Source organism: Catharus ustulatus, chromosome Z, assembly GCF_009819885.2.
Source record: "Catharus ustulatus isolate bCatUst1 chromosome Z, bCatUst1.pri.v2, whole genome shotgun sequence".
Classification (NCBI taxonomy): Eukaryota; Metazoa; Chordata; class Aves; order Passeriformes; family Turdidae; genus Catharus; species Catharus ustulatus.
In genome coordinates, this window is record NC_046262.2 from 9,892,408 (window position 1) to 9,907,049 (window position 14,642).

Below are 14,642 nucleotides of genomic sequence, written 5' to 3' on the forward strand. Positions count from 1 at the left end.
TCTGAAATGTCTCTGGAAGATGGTGTTTGACTAATCTCCTCTGTGATGACACATCTTTCTGTATTAGTGTATCTTGTCCATGTGGGAAACAGAACTTTCCAGCGGCAACCCAGCTTCCAGTGAAACTGCAGGCTTGATGCTGGGGCAAGTGCACAACTGCCTGCACAGACTTTTCACGAGAAGAACAGTATCTGACTTGTGCTCTGCCAAAACATGCCTCCTTCTCTTTCTCTGTGTGTGATAAACAGTGTTTCTCGGTGCAACAAAGTCATGATACTGTAGTAGAAGACGTAGCAGGAGCAAAGCTGGCATGGTTCGCAGCAGTTGCTCTGCCTCTGTCACCTCCAGGAGCACAAAATACTGTTAGAGAATAACAAAGAAAAACATTTGCTTCTTAGTAACCTCCACGGGAAAACAAGCAAGAGCGCTCTCTTCTCTTTATCTGTGGTAGTGGGGAAGTCTTGCTACATCCCCCTCAAAAGACAAATCTTACAGTTATTATCTACTTCTATCCACAGTACCTCTTCCACCCACAAACTTGCTTGACACACGAAGAAAGGGAAGGGCAAAGCACAGTGGTTTGCATGTGGGATTTTACAGTGAGATTTACCTACAGATATATCATCATGTACCATTCTTGCTCTCACAGCCTGGTCTCTCTAATGGTGTTCCTCTGTTTGATGCAGAGCCCCTGTGCCCACAGGAGGGAATGCAGAAGGAAGCTATCAATAATGGCTGTTGGCAACTAACTTCCCTCATTTCCTAGGAAAGTGTGGAGTTTTTAGCTCAGAATCCTACCCTGTGACATAGGTTATTCTTTTGTTGTGTGTCCATCTTGCTTGGCTCTCCAGGGTCCTCTACCTCACTGTAAATCAACCCTGACTCTGCCATGAGTGCCTCATCCCTGCCATTTGTGGTTGGAGCAAACACTGTGGAGGACCAGCGGGCTCGATGGGAGAGGAAGCGCAGCAGGACAGCCAAGGAACTGCTGGAAACGGAGCACAAATACCTTGAGCAGCTGGATTTGGTGCTCACAGTGAGTATTTCTGCCCCTTCTGATATGTGGGTGTCTTCAGACAGCACATACTTACTTGTGTTGTCATGGGGAAAGGTCAAGGGCGAGACTTTGGTACATCCCTGATGCCTGGGACACCTGCTGTGGCTGAAAGGGTTTTTTGTTGTTTTTCTTTTACTTGCTCTGTAAAATTCAATAGCTTATGGGTTTGGCTCTTTGGCCTTGGTCTGTACACAGACATAAACCTTTAAAGTTTTGGTCAAACAGGGGGCTCACCATAAGATGCCTGAGATGTATGAACTGTAGGGACACGGACAAGAAAAAAATTATGTACAAGATGGTGAGAAACAGATGCATTGGAAGATACTGAAAAAGACTCTTTTCAGTGCAGTAGTACTCTTCCATGTGTTATGGTGAAAGCTACAAGAAATGCTTACATCTGATGGTGCATATCTGAGGCAGACAGTCACAATATTGGATATCTTTCCAAGCCAAAGAGTGTTCAGGCTGCAGCTTCTGGGTCCTGCTGTGTGCCACAAGTGGCCTTTGAGTGACCTCAGAGGTTAACAAGCTTTGCAGCCTTCCGGTACTTAAAGGGGGCTTATAAAAAAGAGAGAGAGAGAGATTTTACACATGCACATAGTGATAGAAAAGGAGGAGTCATTTTAAACTGAAAGACAATAGGTTTAGATTGGATTAGGAAGAAGTTATTTACTCTGAGGGTGGTAGGACGCTGGCACAAATGACCCAGAGAAGCTGTGGATGCCCCATCCCTGGAAGTGACCAGCCAGGCTGGATGGGGCTTGGAAGGTGTCTCTGACCAGGTTGGAACTAGGTGGTCTTTAAGATCCTTTCCAATCCAAACAATTCAGTGATTCTGTGATGATTTGTGAATGCTACTTGTTTGAAATTTTTTTTCCTTTTTTTTTTTCCTGCTTAGTACTTTGTGACAATTTTGAAGGCCAAAGGGACGCTGAAACCTGCTGTGTTGGAAACTATATTTGGACCCCTGGAGTCCTTATATTCAGCCAGCCAGTAAGTGGACACAGGATGCAATTCCTGTAATTATACTGGGAGGACTCTCTGTTGATGAGAAAATAAGATTTGGGAAAATAAGGCAAACACCTTGTAAAACAGGCATTCACTCCTAGCACTGCTAGCCTTGGTGGCACATGGAGGTGTCCCCAGGGAACTCCTGATCTGTATCAGATACCTGGGTACCCAGTTACTGGACAGTGGTTTAAGCTCAGTAAGTCTGCTCCGCAGTGTTCTGTGGCTTACTCTGACTTCCAAGCACAAATTTGGCATAGAAAGTGGATATGAGGTGGAGAATGGTAAAGGCAGGTTGGCAAAGGAATGAACCAGAAGGAGCTGTGAAAATGCCATCAGTAATGTATCCCTCACAAGCCATCTTTGCTCCCTGTGCAGTGTTCTGTCACTTCACCTGGAGAAAGGGAATTTGGAACCAGGACTGGAAAATTTTTGTCAGAGTCTGGATCTTTATGGCCACTATGCTGAGAATTTGGAGCAGGCAAATAAAACTTTGAAGGTAAATATCTACTTTAGTCTTCATAAGGTTTATCTTTTTCCATTCTGTGAAACTGCCACATCCTTCCATTTATCTTGTGTTTTTGGAGACATCAGTGCTCTTACTTTTTCTGGGCTGACAAAATTCAGGCTTTCTTCCACAATAAAATGGTGAAAACTTCTATACTTATTTAGAGCTTCAAATTTCTGATGCTTTTTTTCAGGTGTTTGTGTATGTATAAATGTGCATATGGTGAGCATTGCTTTCTGTATTTGTATTTCTGTGTACTTCTAAAACAGAGTCCTGTATTTACTCCCACTCCTTCTGAACTGGCAAGCCTAGAGAGTTTCCAGGTTTCACTATGATACAGTGATCTCTTTCTAGGAATTGTCAGGTCTCCTAGACCTTCCCACTACCACCAATCCTAGCAGTGGGATTTCCTTTACTTCATAATTTTTTTTGTATGTTGAAAGTGACTTTTTCCTTCCCACCTATGTATTCAAATACAATCTGTTTTCAATAAATTTCTGCAGAGTATATACTTATTCTGAAGTCCTGACAGCTGTATCTGGAATTTAAACCTCTCAACTCCCTGTTTTGTTTGTGCTTGTTCTAGATGCAGAATGTACTGAGATGTTTCCCCCCTCTTTTCCTTGCACGCATGTATTCATGCTTTTGATTTTCCAAGAGAAAAAGCCATTTTGGATACTTGTCTTAAGGTGATAGGAGTGCAGATCTGCATTGCTTTTTCTTGAAAGGCATGGCAAAAAGCCACAAGTGCACTCCTTGTTTTCCTAAGTGGGTCAACCTTCTCTTTTTCTTTAATTCCATGTGTGAAGGGGATATCACTTCCGTTACCCACTGGAATGGGTCAGGAGAAAGGGAATGGCTTGCCCATAGCCAAAAAAAAGTTGATGCTTCTGGGACTGCAGTGCTAAACTCTAAGGGAAGTGTTCCAAGCTCTGGTACAGACTAGGGCACATAGTTCTTCCTGTAGTCTCAAAGCTGTATCCCCTTTTTTGCTGCACACAGGAGCAAATGAGAAAAAATAAATCATTCCGGCGGTTTAAGAAACTCCAGGAGACTCGACCTCAGTTTCAAGGGAGGGAGCTAGAGGACCTGCTTCCTTTGCCCCTGCAGAGGCTACACCAGTAAGTAACCAATTGTGAGTCTTCAAGGGATTAGCTTAAGAAGGGAAAAAGAAAAATAACACTGTCTTTGCTGCTATGAATGGGGAAGTTGCCTCTTGTGTCTCAAAATCAGAGCATAGAGACAGCAATGAAACACACCTGAGGATGTGCCTGTAAAGTGGAATCAGTGTCACAGATGGGAGATGATGGAGGAAGGTAGTTGTGTTTAGCCCTGGCTCCTTTCTCTAGCTGTTGGGTAGAGTTGGAGGCTTTCTGCTGTGTCAGTAAGCTACTGAAGTTTTGGCCTGAATGAAAGCAAGCTGACTGAAAAGCTGCAGAAGTGGAGGTATCTTCCAGTGATGCTTTTGCTCAATTTTTATGCAGATTGCTGACCTGGAGTAATCTGTGACTCTTGTAGATGGTTTTGGAGAGAAATGAGATTAATGAACACAGGAGAGCTTCTCTTTTCTCTCTGGTTATCAAGGCTGTATGCTTTCCTTAGATTTGATGGCTATCACATTAGTCTGAGCCCAGACAGATCCACTCAGGATTGTTGAGGCACCAAGCCTTCCAGTTTTTAAGAAATCTTTGGGCAACATCATTGCACATGTGTGATTTTTAGGGTTGTCCCAGAAATGCAAAGGCATAAATTGGAGTTGGTGATCCTTGTGGATGCCTTCCAGCTCAGGGTATTTTATGATCATCTGCCCTTTGAAACTCACTGCCTGAGGAGAGTGCTGCATGCACTCATGGGCAGCCCTTTGTCGGGGATGCTGTGTGGGAAATAAAGGCACCCAGATTCTGCTGCTTTAGATGCAGTAGCTTGACCTTAGCTAGGTATTATCTGCACACAAAAACAAATTTGAGAGATTGAGAACCTTGTTTCTTTGAAAGTAAGTTTGAGGTGTCATACCACAGTCTTTCATGTAACTTTATGCAATGTTTTAATCAACTTGGCAGAAGTAAACATTAAGCTGATTGGTGGGTTTTTACTGTAAATCTTTGGATTCTTTTTTTAAATTTGCAAAACAGCAGTATATTTGTTGCTGTCCAACTATTTGGAAAAAGGTGAGCTTTTTGACAGAAAGACTAATTTTTTCATTAATCAGCTCTATCATATTCAAATTTCTTTAAAACTCTGATAACATATGCCACTTTGTCAATCTGTTCAGTTCCTTCTGTTTGACTTTACTGGGAGAAAGCATTTGCAGAGATCTTATCCTCTCCAGTAAAGACTGGAAAGGAAAGAAGAGAAAGGCGGGTCCTAGTTCTTCTAGAAATGCCTTTATTTTCTTGTGTGGGCAGGAAACATGGTATGAATGCCACCATTCATATACTATTAAAAATAAATAGTTCAAAGAGAAATTTGTTGCTTATTAATGGCATGTGTGATGGTTTATGTGAATTCTGAGTGGGCCTCATAAGTGATTTATGAGTCTGCTTCTATTGGGTCCCCAGGAAATGCCAAAGTTTTGCAGATGTACACAATACTTGGGTTATTTCAGTTGAGACATTTGATGATAAAATGAATGTGAATGAAGTGTGACCAAAACTGCTTCATTAGGCTTATTCTGTCTCCCAGCTCAGTGTTCTTCACTGTGCTGTTACTAACAGGAGGTGTTGCTGCTGTTCCTGGTGAATTAAACCTGCTCTCTTCACCTCAGGTACAAGCATTTCTTCAGAGATCTGCTGGAGAACACCAGCCCAGACACTGCTGAGTACCAGAAACTTGCAAGTATGATTTCACCTGTAGATGCTGGCACTTTGATCAATGACACACTCCTTGCTAAGAATACTTTGACTCCCACCTACTGCCTGCTTCCAAAGGGAAAAATAAAATCTTCCTCTCTCTCTCTGAGATTCTAGTGGATTACTACTTTTCTTCTCCATCTTGTACAAGATGTACCTGAGAACATGTTAGGAATAAAAATATAGAGTAACTGCCTGTGAAAATGGCCTAATAGTTAGGTTGGAGAAATGACAGCTGTGGGTTTTTTTTTAAACTCTGCTGCTTGTGAGGCACTGGAACAGGTAGCTCAAGGAATTTGTTGATGCCTCATTCCTGGAAGAGTTCAAGGCCAGGCTGGATATGATCCTGAGCAATGTGATGCATTTGAAGGTGTCCCTGCCCATGGCAGCAGGGTTAAAACAAGATGATCTTTAAGATCCCTTCCAACCCAAACAATTCTCTGACTTTCTTGGTCCCATGCCTCAATTTTCTAGGACAATTCATGTCCTTCATGCTGTATCCTGAGGTGTTCCTAGGGCTCAGTATCAGGGTCAGTCCTGTTTAATATTTTTACTGATGATCTGGATGAGGGAATCAAGAGCACCCTCACCAGTTTGCAGATGGCACCAAGTTGAGTGGAGTGCTGATGCTGGAGGGCAGGGAGGCTCTGCAGAGGGCTCTGCACAGGCTGGATCCATGGGCTGAGGCCACTTGTGCGAGGTTCAACAAGGCCAAGTGCTGGGTCCTGTGCCTGGGTCACAACAACCCCTGAAGCTCCAGGCTGGGACAGAGTGCCTGGAAAGCTGCTGAGAGGGAAAGGCCCTGGGGATGCTGATCAACAGTGGGTGAACAAGAGCCAGGGTGTGCCCAGCTGGCCAAGAAGGCCAAGGACATCCTGAATGTATCAGCAATGGTGTGGTCAGCAGGACCAGGGCAGTGATTGTTCCTCTGTGCTGGGCACTAGTGAGGCCACACCCAAATCCCATGTCCAGTTTTGAGCCCTTCACTGCAGGAGAGACACTGAGGTGCTGGAGTGAGTCCAGAGAAGGGCAGTGGAACTGGGGAAGGGTCTGGAGCACAAGTCCTGTGAGATGTGGCTGAGGGAGCTGGGAGTGTTTAGCCTTGAGAAAAGGGGTGACCTGATCTCTCTTTAAAAATACCTGTAAGGAGGTTGTGGCCAGCTGGAGATTGGCCTCTTCTCCCGGGTAACAAGCAACAGGACAAGAGGAAATTACCTCAAGCTGTGCCAGGGGAAGTTCCGGATGGACATTGGGAGGTATTTATTCAAGGAAAGGGTTATTAAACACTGGAATAGACTGCCCAGGGAAAAGGTAGAGTCACCCTCCCTGAAAATGTTTAAGAAATTACACTCAGTACCGTGGTCTACTTGATAAGGTGGTGTTCAGTCCTAGGTTGAACTCAGTAACCTCAGTGGTCTTTTCCAATCTAAACGATTCTGTGGATTTTACAAGCAGCTAACACCACCTGTAGAGCATTTTCCTGTTTTTGCTTCCAAATCTAGGAAATTATTCCTCTCTCTGATGTTTCATTGGCAAATGTTTTCTAGAACTGCAGAACTGTTGGTTGGAAAGAGGCCTCTGCAGGAGATCTAGTCCAATCTCTCACAGAAATTCCTGAATACTCGTTGATACTTGGTTGAAAACTTTTCTTCTTAATTTCATACTGTCTTTTCTTATCCAGATAAGGATATATAAGGTGAAATATGCATTCATTTGTGATAACTTCAGAGTATGCTGCTATAATTTCAGAGACTGTGAAATCTGTTTGTGAGGTATCTCACTGGGTCCAAGACGTCTTTGATAAGAGAGAGAACTCCTTGCAGCTACTTCGGGTTCAGAAATTGCTCAAAGGACAAAAGACTCAGGTTTTGACTCCAGGTGAGTCTTACTGACAGCTCTGTTTTTCTTCTGCCATGCTGAGATACATGGACATATGTTTTCCTTCATCCCTGACTCAATTCACATTAACCAGTTTTCCCCTTCTGCCCATATTGTGGTGGTGGTAAAGGAATATAACTACTGATTAAAGTATTTTTTTTAATATTAAGAATTTTTGAGTAAGTATAAGCGACAGCTTAATTGCCTGACATTCAGATAGGAGAAGCTGATGACATGTGGTTAGAAAGTCAGGAACCCAAGAAGATCAGGAGTGTAAGTCCTGGGTGGGAATAAAAGAGAGACACTAAATTCTTTTGCCAGAGTGTAAGTAGTGGTAGTATCCCTACTCCATTGCAGGAACCATAGGTTCCTGAGTGTCAAGGGCACAAGATCTGTGTTGTTGTTTACGTTAAGCTACAAGATTAATGGCATTATGCTCATACCCTTCATATGAGGAATTTTCTTTTATCTGCATGGTTAAACTGAGCCAGAAATCACTGTATTTGTGTTGATAGCCGAGGTAGATAAAGCCACAGTCACTGGTATGTAAGAACATTTAAATGGGTAACTCATCTCTTATATGACTGGGTGCTCTCCACGTCCAGACCACACTCTGAGCTATGTCTGAAATACCATGAGAAATGTGCCCAGTCTAGGCAATAATGAAATTGAAAATTGATTGAAAATCACTCAACTCTGCTTTTGCAGAGATTATCCAGGCATAGTGCTGCAGCTGGAGAGGAGTGTTAAAATCACTGTGTGTGAAGGTCTCTAAGACAAGGACCTCCAGGTACTTGTGAATGTGGTTGTAAATAACACATGTGGATTTTTGGATGAAAAAATCTTTCCCCACTGGGATGGGGAAAGAGTCAGAAGGGTAAAACTGAGAAAGCTCATGGGCTGAGATACAGAGAGTTTAACCAGTAAACAAAAGTTGTTCATGCAAGTAAAGCCATGCAAGGAATTCATCCACCACTTGCCTTGGGTAGGGAGGTATTCAGCTATTCCAAGGAAAGAGCTACAACCAGGGCTCTATCACACTTTGTGGTTACCTGGCAAAACAAGAGCCGTCACTTTAAAACTCGCCCCTTTCCTTCTTTCTTCAGCATAACATGGCTGAACATGGTGCCATATGATACAGAATGCCCCTTTGGGGATTTTGGATCAGCTGTCCCAGCTGTGACCCTTCCCACATTTATGTGCACTCCCAGCCTCCTCACTTGTGGCTTGAGGAGCAGAAAATGATACTGAGCAGTGCTTACACAGCAATAAACAGAAGATCCCTGTGTTGTAAATGGTGTTTTCAGCACAACTCCAAAACAGCCACATACCAGCTACTGTGGGAAAAATTAACTCTTTCCTAGCCAAACCAGCACAGGTAGAACAAAGGTTACTTATCAGAGGTTATTCTCAAAGAGGCTCAGTCAATGGGAAGATTAATTTACAATCCTCTTTCCTGTTCTTAGAATCCTTTTGGTGTTGCCAGGTGAAAGAGAGGTAACACAGGTATGCTGTGCTTATACTGAACAGAAGCACATGCAGGGTAGTGTGCCTGGGAACATTTTGGCTAGTGTGTAAGTAAAGAGGTAAATCAATGTTGAACTGACGTTAGAACTACTAAGATAAGACCATGAAAACAAACAAACACCCCAAAACAGTTTCACTAGACCAGAGATGGCCATTGTTTGAAAGTGTTTGGTCCACTGATTATTTCGGTCTCTGAAAACTGAGACGTAGTAGGATGAGTGTTGAGGGTGAGTAAAGGCATTTCCATTATCTAGGACAGAGAATTCTTACAGTCATGTTTTCCATTGGCTGGAGTTACGTAGTTATCATTGGATATGAGAAGCAGAAATGTAAGAGGCAGCTGGGGCTTGCTAGTTTGGGCCAGCTTTCCAGAAGCATGATAGCTTTTGCAGGACAGTTAAGATTGTGTCCTATTGCCAGGAGAGAACGGGAAAGAAAACAAAATGCTGTAGATTCAGAAAAAAGGAGTGTTGGAGATGGGTATCTCACATGTGCTAGTGTCTCTGAGATGCTCTGCTCTCAGTGAGGAGACCCTGCTTTTCTTGCTGCCTTCTATATTCCAGACAAATACTGTATCAGCCAGAGCTGTCTCCTTAACTGATCACTTTGTTCTGTCATCCAGAGCTTCCCCAGGGATATTTTCTTGCCCTTCTTTCACAACAATTTCCTAGAACTTGTACACCTGGGAATCCTGGACATGGATATAAATTCCAAGACTTCCAGTACAGTCTGGGTCAGATTGTGAGCGTAATCACAGCAAACCCTGAGGAAAACAGCTCCCAGTCCAGCCCCATGCTTCCCGTTTTTAAAACAAAGTCTGGATTGATTCCTGCACCTCACCTCCTCAGTTTCTTATTCAGATGAGTGGTTCCAGTGGAATAAGCTAAGCAGTAATTTACTCGCTTCTTTGTTTTGTGACTGCAGCATTCTAATATGACACAATCTACAATGAAAAAAACGCTGTAGAGTTTTCTTTAAAAGGTATTTAATAGCTCATGCAGAAGCTATGGCATGAAAGAGTGGCTGAAATTCCCTGCAGATGTTTTCTAAACAAGATCAGGTGGCAATACCTTGTTATGGCTTTGCATTTTTATAAATGATTTTACTGACACATGTCCTCATAATTCCCATGAGCTGATGGCTTTCTTCCACAATAATCTCAATAGAAGTTCTACTTTAATTATTTCATTATTAATTTTTTAAAATTACTGCTTACAGCTAGGCTTATCAAATTGTTTTGATTCTTTTCCTCTTGTTTTATCACAATTAATTTCACAGGTAGATGAAACTGGACTCTGTTCTGCAAGAGGTTGCCTATTGAGATCTTTCTCATTTTCTATCTATTTTCATGCCTTTTCTTTAGAACAGTAACCTGCAATCTGTAATCTCTTGGCTATTGTAGGTCTGTATATAGTTAGAAGACCTGTGAAATACAGTTTTGATTTGTTTTGGGAAAGTTGAGTTTGTTTATTTAGTTAGCACACACAAACAAAACGAAGAAAAAATGGTAAGTTTTCAAAGCTGAAGCTAGCTTCTTTTATACCACTAATGACAAACAACTGGGCAACACAATTTAAAATAGTTCGTATTGTGTTTTCTGAAAGCTTATGTTAGTTTAAAGGTATGCATACCATTCTCAAACAGTTCTGCTCACTTGAAACAGACTGGCATATGATAATATTCTCTTAATTAACAGCAAATCTGTAACAACTTCAGCTGCTCCTCATATGCTGAACGCTTTGGGCTGGTTACTGCTTCTGCACGGGTGTTATCCGTGCTGTTGGGCTGGACCCAGCTGACATCCAGTGCCTTCTAGTGGCTGGAATTGATGCAGGACACGGCAGCCTACAAGGGTGGCTCACCCTGTATTCCTGTTTGTCTCATTACTACCTTTACCTTTTATTCCTGCCTGCCCTCCCTCATATCTCACAGCTGTCTCTGTCTCCCCGGCATGCCCAGGGCGCTGGTATATCCGGGAAGGCTGGCTTTTGGTGGTGCCTTCCAAGGGAGAAGAACTGAAGCGCAGGATGTTCTTCCTGTTCTCTGATATCCTCATTGCAGCGAAGCCCTGCCACCCACTGCACCTGCTGAACGCCAACAAACTGTCCTGCCAGGCTGTCTACCCACTCCACCAGTGCTCAGTGGACAAAGTGTTTGGCCACACATGGAGCCAGGGAGGGCTCCTCAGTGTAAGTCTTCCCACCTGTGCCAGGCAGAAGTGCCAGTGGAGTAAGACCTGAAAGAGGTCTCCAGCTGTCTCAGCAGCACCAGGACCAAGGTGATGACAGTGGTGACAAAATGCAGTGAGCCAGTCTGAGTTAGGATAACCCTTCCCTTCTTGAGTGATGCAGGTACTTCTGCTTTCATGGCATGGAGCCTCCTGCACATTCTGGTGTTACAGGCTGCTGGTTGCTTCACTTAGCTCAGGTAAGGAGGCTGCACTAGGACTTGACATGCCCTCATCAGAGCCACAGGTTTGGGAGGCGGCCCCACAGCCATGTGACAATGAGTACACAGCATTACTGACTACAGAAAACATGCAGAAAACCAGAGTGTGAAAAAGATGTGGATGCTATTACAACAGATGTGCTTCTAACCTCCTGAGGGCTGCAGATTCCTTGACAGAGACAAGTCTTCTGTAGGGGTTTCAAGGTCAGTTCTTCCAAGGTTGAACCTGGGGCTGTGTTAGCTCTTTTCTTGTGAGCTATGACAAAGAATTCTTTGAGAAAGCTGTGACCTGTAGATGATGGTAGTGGAAGGACCCCTAGGGACAGCTTGGAATATGGCAGAAAACTGGAGGATCAGAATTTTAATTGCTCATCTCCAAAGAGGTTCAAGTGACCTGTCAACTACTACTGGAAACAAGACTGGCACTTGTTCTGTACTCTATAGCCTCTAGCTTTGCCCAATATTAAGGCTAAATTTTTCTGTCTGGGAAGGAAAAGAGTGAAAATCAGCATGCAGGGACTGAATTCAGTGATGATTTTCCTTTTACTGTAGTTGCTGCCTTGGCAAGAGATGCCACAGATTCTGTTTGTCTTTCAGCTTTCCTTTCCACACAAGACACTGCTGTTGATGTCCACCAACCAACAAGAGATCAATGACTGGTACCAGAGTCTCAAAGCTGCAGTCAGGTAAGCATCCATGCTCCAGAGGTGGAAGAGCACAGGACATAGAAGTGACCATTGGACCTGTGTGTGGTTATAAGGGTGATGGACGTGGCCTGATGCTGGCAGCCAGGATACAAGGGACTAATAAGGACTGTCAATCTCCCCTTTGTTTGCTCTACAGACAGCTGAAAGCCTGACCCACCTCAGTACAAGACAGACCAGCAGGACAACCTCATGGCAGAAGCTTCCACAACCTTGTAAAATGTTCAGGGACATTTAGTAGCACTGAATTGAAAAGGACTACACACTGTGTGAGATGATGAATGCGTTGTTAGCCACTCTAATGTTTATACAGATACTGCAAAAAAAGCATTTGTACATAAAAAATAACATATTAAGGACTTCCCCCAATTTAGCTTAGATGCTTCTAGATTTTTTGCACTTTAGTAAATTCATTATTAACTTAAGGTCAAGCAGATGAGTGTGACTTGTTTTCCTTCATTTAATGTGTTTTAAAGGTATTTTTGTATTTTATTAAAGCTTCAGCATAGACTTTTAATAATGTGGAAGTTGTGCAGCAGTTTGGTTCAGAAAACATCTATGTGAATATGGCCAACTGCAAACAGAACAATTTCAAGGTTATTAGAAACATAAAAATTAAAGTCTGTTTGAACACTGACCTCGTAGCAGTTTGACTGTTTTTCCTTCTTCCTTAAGCAGTACCACCCATCTTTAATGTCTCACTGGTGTTTATTAAAACAGAACTGGTACTGTGTGAGATATGTATTCTCTGAGACACTTAATTTGGGACTGTCTTTCTATACAATTAGCTTGCTTCACAGGGTCACTTCTTTAAATCTCTAAGTTTGTGAAACTTCTAAGAAATGCAAGGAACAAGCCACACTTGTTCCACCGTGTTTTGTCAAGAGAGGTTGGGCCAGGTGCTCTTGAAGTCCTTTCCAAATGGGTATTCTGTCCTGTGATTTTACATTTGGGTTGTTTTGTGTTTTTTTCACTCCAAAGTTACAGCTAGGACTTTCAAGTACTAGCTGTGCCTGAAATTAAAGAGAAAATGAACAATTCAAGATTCTTATTGCTCAGTAGTAATAAGAATCAGAGAAAGTTCTGCTACTCCCTCTTTTTGTTCTAATAGAGCAATACAAAGATATCTTGCAATCCTGCCTCTCAAGCTGGGGTGTCTGTCATGCTCTTGCTAGGTTACTGATTCGTGTCTATGTTACCACCTCATAGTAAGACAAGTTTCTTTGGTTATCTCTTTGTAGGACTTAGCTCAGTGTTACTGTCCTATTTGCATTCAGTGCTTTTTAAACAGCAGAAGTATCTTATTTCTCACCAATCTCTCTCCCCTGAAATACTGAACAGTGGTTCCTAGAACACATTGTTAGCAATCCCATTTTTCTGGAATAAGCTGTAAGTCAAGGGATATTTATGTAGGACATTAGGAAGAACTTCTTCACAGAAAGGGTGAATAGACATGAATCAGCTGCCCAGGAGGTGGTGGAATCATGATCCCTGGAGGTGTTAAAATAAAGACTGGATGTGGCACTAAGTGCCATCATGGTCTGGTTAACACGGTAGTGTTTGGTCATAGGTTGGATTTGATCATAAGTTGGATTTGATAACTTCATACATCTTTACTGATCTAAATGAGTCTCTGCATATAACTGAAATACAAGAAACTGGCTTTCTGAACAAAGTTTATTTACACAGAAAATATCAATCATCATGCCTCCTAGCTTGATTTCTTTCTCCTGCTGAGTCTCTATTCAAACCACTGGAAACAGCCACTAAACTCAGCCCTCGCCACGACAACTTCCATCACCCTCCAGCTCTCCTGCCACACCTGCCCTTCCCGTGCCGCAGGACAGCACCTGGGGCTGGTGCGTGGGCAGCTCGCCGGAGCGCAGGGCTCAGGGCACCGGGGGCCCTAGACGGGGGTGCCCCGGGCGGCGGCCGCCCGCTGCGCGTCCTGCCGGTACCCCTTGAGCAGCTGGTTCAGCAGCGTCTTGTCGGAGTCGCGGCGCGGGAGGACGAGCGGCGGCAGCGGGTTCCCCTTCAGCTCGATCACCGCCATCTTAGCGCGGTCCAGCCCGTCCCGGTTGGGGATCTGCAGCAGCCGCGTGTAGCTGCCGGGGTGCGGCTGGAAGCGGGGCGCCAGCACCTTGAACAGCTTGTGGATGAGGTCCTTCTCCTGCGGGGCAGCACGCTCAGCCCCGGCTCCGCGGCGGGCCGGGACGGATGCGGGGCTGGGGGGTACTTACGGTCAGCCAGAAATCCGCCATGCGCATGGCGCGCTCGTCCTTGTCCCCCCGCTTGGCGTAGTCGATGAGCTGCGGGAGGAAGGAGCGGCGGGTGAGAAGGAGCGGCGGGTGAGGAAGGAGGCGGTGGGTCAGGGGGCCTCGGCCCTCCGCCGCCTCCCGGCCCGGCCCGGTGCTGTCGCTCACCCGCTCGGCGTAGCCGCGCATCTCGTCGGCCCGCGCCCAGGGCGTCTCGATGCGCTCATGCCGCACCAGCGCTGTCACCAGGTTCCGCAGCAGGTCCAGCCGCGACCGCGGGCTGAGCCCGAACCGCCGGTACACGCGGCCATGCGAGATGGCGGCCGCCACCGACAGCCGCATCCCGCCGACCGCCCGCCCGCCCGCCCGGCCACCGCCGCCGCTCCCGCTCCCGGCAGCGCCCGGGCG

General features: G+C 44.6%; 2 protein-coding genes across 2 annotated transcripts in view; one reads left to right on the forward strand and one right to left on the reverse strand.

The window, feature by feature from the left end:
- ARHGEF39 (Rho guanine nucleotide exchange factor 39) overlaps positions 1–12,824 on the forward strand; it is a 14,963-nt gene extending 2,139 nt beyond the window's left edge. Inside the window, exons 3-11 of the mRNA XM_033085643.1 lie at positions 852–1,036; positions 1,956–2,050; positions 2,444–2,564; positions 3,576–3,694; positions 5,338–5,408; positions 7,172–7,300; positions 10,787–11,016; positions 11,873–11,961; positions 12,119–12,824. Of these exons, the coding sequence (XP_032941534.1) occupies positions 890–1,036; positions 1,956–2,050; positions 2,444–2,564; positions 3,576–3,694; positions 5,338–5,408; positions 7,172–7,300; positions 10,787–11,016; positions 11,873–11,961; positions 12,119–12,134 (1,017 nt within the window). The 5' untranslated portion in view covers positions 852–889 and the 3' untranslated portion in view covers positions 12,135–12,824. The remainder of the gene's footprint in view (positions 1–851; positions 1,037–1,955; positions 2,051–2,443; positions 2,565–3,575; positions 3,695–5,337; positions 5,409–7,171; positions 7,301–10,786; positions 11,017–11,872; positions 11,962–12,118) is intronic.
- An 814-nt stretch (positions 12,825–13,638) lies between these two features.
- MRPL17 (mitochondrial ribosomal protein L17) lies at positions 13,639–14,600 on the reverse strand. The gene is made up of 3 exons (XM_033085644.1): positions 14,403–14,600; positions 14,220–14,288; positions 13,639–14,149 (listed from the first exon to the last, which is right to left on the reverse strand). Exons 1-3 carry the CDS (start codon positions 14,574–14,576, stop codon positions 13,886–13,888), a joined length of 507 nt encoding a protein of 168 aa, XP_032941535.1. The 5' UTR covers positions 14,577–14,600; the 3' UTR covers positions 13,639–13,885.
- Between the last annotated feature and the right edge of the window lie 42 nt (positions 14,601–14,642).